We start from the raw sequence: 6000 nt of genomic DNA on the forward strand, positions 1-6000 counted from the left end.
TATTTATTCATATTACTCATACTTAGTACATTCAAAGTAATGACCGCACATTTTCGGCCTATATTATTTGATACTATAGGTTCTAACTCTTCATATCCAGTGTGCGGTTAGCGCTATTCCAAATTAGCTGGTACCAGCGTTGGTGAGTACTCATTCTTTGAAGACGATCTTACTATTCTTTTAATATTTTTTTTTTTTCAATTTTAGACATTTTGAGTTAGCCAGGAGTTTGTCCTTAAACTCATAGTTTAGTTCAGGCTTTTTAGACAAATAATTAGATCTCCACTTATGTGCACTCAAACTTTGTCTATGCGATATTTAAACTCTTTTAGATTGCCCTTGTTATCTCATAAGTTATTTTGTGATTCTTAGTGACATGTCATGCCATGTTGTTAGCCTGGGGTCACTTGTGAATGTCAGCACCATATCGTGATTAGGAGGTAGTCTCGAATCACGACATGTGCTGAAATTATCACCTCTTATTTTGGGAAATGAGCATAGGCATGAATATGTATGAAGTGCATGAGCATGGGTCATGGTCATAACGCTGATATGTGAGACATAAATAGGGTGTCATAACAACTGAAATTTGATGAATATGCTAGAGTAGGGTTGGATCGTTATCCTATCATAACTCTTTCTCAACACATAACTATCTTATTTTCAAGACCTGATTTGGTTTTTCACCTTATTATCTACCCCTTAGTTCTGAAGCCAATATTCTAAGCATGTGTACCTATTATATATTCTCTAAACTAAGCTATATTTAGTTTACTCTAATGATTAGGGTAATGCTAATCACATGACTACTAAACTCTCCTTGATGGACCATACCTACTTATACTAAAATTCCTTCAAGGACTTCTTTTTGAGATACCTCTCTACTTCATCCGGCCTCTATAGTCATCTTTCTATACCACTACTTTTATTAGTGAATATAGCCGCTTACTCTAACTCTTAATAATCTGACCTTTCTTTTTAGTCTACTAACACTATTCTTCTAAGTTCATATCTGCCTAACTGAAGGGAACTTAAACTATATTGAGAGGCTAATAGTTCTCTATCTATAACCTTTTTCAGCGCAACTCTTAAGGGCATTATATAATGCTTACATCAACCTGTGCCAAATTGACAACTCAAGGATATAGCTATTCACATATAGCACATCTTAAACTTAGAGCCTCAAACAACTACATGCTATCTTGGGCACACATATATCTTACTTAGGCTTAAGGCTCTCTTCTATCTAAAAATTGCCACAACTTACTACCTCATTACTGACTTACTGGGTGCATAACTGTAACTACATAGTATTTTTTTACAAATATAGATTTAATATTTTTAACTATATGATATGCATATATTTTTAACTATATCAGTGTAGAGGAATAATTCACACATCCATGCTAGCGTCTGAGAGAGGTCAAATATCCCATAGGTCCTATAATGCGGGTCAAAGTTATCAGGGATCACAGTAGAGGATGGCAAGCTAGGGTGGTTATGCAGTTTCAGCTTATTCATCATAGCAATACTCAATTCTGAGGTCTTTTTATGGTTGTGGGGATCCCAATCATATGATTCATTAATGTCCATTACAGACTCATTCAGGTCCCCAGCATACATATTCTACTAGCGAGAGCACCAACACCTCCATCCCGAGGTCGGAGTGGAGCTCAGACTGATAGAGGTGGTCTCAATCTTGGTACGAGTGCTAGCAGTGCTATAGTTCCATAAGGAAGAGGTAGAGGTGTATTGTAGACTAGTGGTGGCAGTGGAGTTCAGTGTTATGCCTCTTTGGGAGACCCGAGGCTGAGGCTTCTAAAGCAGTTATCACAAGTATCATCCTAGTCCATCATCGACCTGCATCTATGTTATTTGATCTATGGTCTACATTATCCTATGTGTCTTCCTATTTTGCATCTAGATTTGATTTGACATATGATCGTATACTTGTCCTGTTCATGTTTCTACACCCGTGGGTAAGACTTTAGTGGTGGATCGAGTGTATCGATCATGTCTTATTTCCTTGGCCGGGTATGATACTTGGGTAGACATGGTTATTTTGGGGATGGTGTATTTTGATGTTATATAGGGTATGGATTGGCTTTCTCCTTTTCGTGCAATTCTTGATTGTTATGCTAAGATTGTTACCATAGTGATACCTATTTTCCCCATGATCGAGTGGAAGGGTACTAGTGGTTCTTACCCTAGTAAGGTTATCTCTTATATCCGTGTTCATAGAGGTTGAATGATAGGGGGTGTATGTCTTATTTTGCCTTCATTCGAGATACTAGCATTGAGTCACTTCCTATGGAGTCTGTTCCCGTTGTTAGGGAGTTTGTTGATATATTTCCTACTGATCTTCCTGGTGTTCCTCTGGAAACTTTGCTATTGATTTGGAGTTAGGCACTAAGCCTATTTCTATTCCTCCATATCACATGGCTCCGACTGAGTTAAAAGAGTTGAAGGAACAATTATAGGGCTTGTTGAGTAAAGTGTTTATTAACCCTAATGTGCCACCTTGTGGTGCACCGATATTTTTTATGAAGAAGAAGGATGGATTTATAAGGATGTGTATCGATTATAGATAATACAACAAGGTGACTATCAAGAACAAGTATCCTCTTCCCCATATCGATGATTTGTTTGATCAACTTCAGGGAGCAATATTCTTCTCTAATATCGATTTGAGGTTCGGTTATCATCGGTTGAAGATTAGGGCATCATATATTTTTAAGGCAACTTTTCAGACTTGTTATGGCCATTATGAGTTCTTGGTTATGTCTTTTGTTTTGACTAATGCCCCAGCAACACTCATGGAGTTGATGAACATGGTGTTTCACCCGTATTTAGACTCCTTTGTGATTGTATTCATTGATGATATCTTGATGTATTCCAAGACTGAAGAGGATCATGTTCTCCACTTAAGGTTGGTGCTTTAGAAGTTGAGGGAGTAGAAATTATAAGCAAAGTTCTCTAACTATGAGTTTTGGCTCGAGTCGGTGGCATATTTATGACATGTGGTGTCCAAAAAGGGTATTAGAGTGGATCCGGCCAAGATTGAGGTAGTTAGGGGTTGAAAGAGGCCTACTTCACCTATCGAGATTCAGAGTTTTATGGGGTTGGCGGGTTACTATAGACGCTTCATGCATGGTTTCTCCACTATTGCTGTTACACCCCACACTCTGGAGCTCGGAGTGTCTCTTAAGCTTCTTAGCAGTTGCCCTATAGTAGGGAAGGTTGGAAATAGGGTTATAAGGAGTCGGAAGAAGTTGGAGGCGAAGTAAGGAGTGGTAGGACCCGACTTACCTACGTAAGCTACTAACTTAGAAGTCCTACATACTTAAGCTACTTGAGTACACATCGAGCTTAAATAGCAAGAAGTGCATAGGCTCTTGAAGTAAGACGAGATTATGAGCTCACGAAAGAGAAATAAAGAAAAGACGCGCCTACTCGAAGCAAGTAGGTGATGCACCTACTTGGAAAAGCAGGTGATGCACCTACTTAGGGTCAAGTAGGTGATGCAGCAGCTTGGGGTGGACCCCACTGCCACATGGCGGCATGTGATTGGCCGAACAAGTTGAGGCGGCACCCTAGGAGGCTGCCACATGTCACCCTAGGGGGCTGCCATGTGGCACCTTCTAAAGAGGTGTATATATATATGTATTATGTGACTCTTAACTCTTTCATTATCCAAAAATCATCCAAGAACATAGAGAGAAAAATGTGAAGAAAGAAAGGAACAAGGCAGCCATGGTTTTGAGAAATTAAAGGTAAGTTCTTCAATTTTTCTCCGTGAATTAATTATCTAAGGTGTTCCTCGGACACGTGGAGGTGTATATATGTGTATTAGGATGAATAATGAGTCTTTAATTCAGCCTTACACTTGTAAACTTGCGAGAAAGTTGAAAGAACAAAGAGAGAAAACGTTAAGAGCTAGTTAACAAACCCATTTTTGAATGGGACTGTTGTTAGTAATATTAGTATAACTTCTTGTGTATATCTTAGTTTTGAGTGATTCAATATATTTTGGAAAGTTATTTCATAGGTCTATAACTTTTATTTAGCCTTTAAAATCCATTTTTGCTTTTATCTGCTCGAAAAGGGTGATGAAGTATAGAGGAGGTACTGCCCAGATTTTGGTTTTGGACATCTTACACGGACTACTGTTGGTATTTTGGGCATATCTTTTTGTACAGAATTGATGTAGGGGTTATTCGAAATTATATGCGACCCTAATACACATGTCTATAACTTTCATGGACATAAAGACTTTTTCTCTCAATTACCCTTTCAAAATGAAGCGACAATGCAAGACAGTAAGCTGTCCAGAATTCACATTTTGATAGTTTGGGGTTTGTATTGTGTAATGTTGGTGTGAATTGCTTGTATATATGTTGCAGGTTGTTGTTGTTGGTTGGATGTAGTTATTAGGGGTGTGATTGGAAATTCGGATAGGGCATATTATAGGGGAGGTGCTGCCCGATTTCCATTAACTCTTTAACTAGTTAAGAAACTAGTCGAGACGACGAGCGAGGAAAAGCATTCTGTGAATACTTATGTATAATTAAAGGTGCTGAACAGTCAAGGGTTGTTGATATTCGTATTTCTTTTGTATTGAATAGGTTCAAAGGACGATGAGGCGAACGGGATAAAGAGTAACTCATAAGAGGTATGCGAAGCTTTTCTTGGTATGTTTTTGGTATAGGTATGTAAAGCCTATCTTTTCTCTTTATTTTGGCATGTCTTAGATGTAAGTAGGATATGATATGAGCTTTGGGGGTAATTACATTCCCAGGTTCAAAATATGACTTCAGGACCCTTACTCACTTTTGAATGTTAAACTTTAAAGTAGTAAGCTACTATCTTCGAGTCTTGGATAGGTTAAATAGTAACTAGAGGTATAGGCCTCTATCCTTAAGGTCTTCACGAGGACAAACGTCTGGATCCTATAAGCTGTTTGGCAACATTGTGACACATGTCTATGGTTCTTGACACTCCATACAGTCCTCCATGACACCTAGCAGGCACTTCAATTACTTCCAAGTGACAGTTCACTTGCTGACTTCATTGAGTCTCAGATAATGATTTAAATTATGTTTTGTTTCTCACTACTCTACTCTGCATACTGTAACACTTCTTTCGTTGACTCCGGAGACGGGAGCCGGGAATAGTAATCATGCACAATTCTACTGCATTGTTCATCGCGCCCTCACTAGAGGGATGGGTACGTATATATATATATATATATATATATATATATATATATATATATATATATATATGATAATGTGATGATGTGTGGTAATAATTATGTGATGGTACTACAGATATGATTCACCGGATCCTGGATAGGGTCGGCTATATTGAAAATTTGAGCATGCATGATTTTACTCTTCCAGGTACAGGTTTCTGATTTGATATTTTATCCCTTACTTCTCTATTTCAGATATGCCTCTAGTCGTATTGTGTTATGTTTTACATACTCAGTACATATGTCATACTGACCCTCTTTTCTCGGGGGGGATGCGTTTCATGCCTGCAGGTACAGGTATAAATTTTGGGAGTCCGTCATCTTAGGATCCCGCTCAGCTCAGCTGGAAGAGGCTCCATTATATCGGAGCCTAGTTTTTGGCATTGGCCGTTGATGTATAGTATTATTTTGTTATTCAGGGGTACGGCGGGGGCCCTGTCCCATCATATGTTGTCATTGATATTGTTAGAGGTCTGCAAACATGTATATGTGGGTTGTGTATATCAGTTTGATTTAGCTGGGTCTACATGATGTATGGTATATGTTATTATGTTATGGCAGCCTTGTCGGCTTGCATGCCCTTTCATGTTATGACACAAACGAAAAGGGCTACAGGTTTATGAAAATGTTATCGCCCAATGGAGCTCTGTTACATGATATTGTTTTATTTACATTTCAATTTGACCACAACTGATAGTTAGGTATATGGGGGGTCCAGGTTGGACCTCAGTCGCATCCAACGGGGT

At 38.5% G+C, this 6000-nt stretch overlaps 1 protein-coding gene across 1 annotated transcript in view; it reads left to right on the plus strand.

The window, feature by feature from the left end:
* The window catches only part of LOC129903236 (cycloartenol Synthase-like), a 45734-nt gene extending 41064 nt beyond the window's left edge, over positions 1-4670 (plus strand). The window contains exon 19 of the mRNA XM_055978743.1: positions 4626-4670. Within this exon, the coding sequence (XP_055834718.1) occupies positions 4626-4655 (30 nt within the window). The 3' untranslated portion in view covers positions 4656-4670. The remainder of the gene's footprint in view (positions 1-4625) is intronic.
* The last annotated feature ends 1330 nt before the right edge of the window (positions 4671-6000 follow it).

Source organism: Solanum dulcamara, chromosome 1 (assembly GCF_947179165.1).
Source record: "Solanum dulcamara chromosome 1, daSolDulc1.2, whole genome shotgun sequence".
Taxonomy (NCBI): Eukaryota; Viridiplantae; Streptophyta; class Magnoliopsida; order Solanales; family Solanaceae; genus Solanum; species Solanum dulcamara.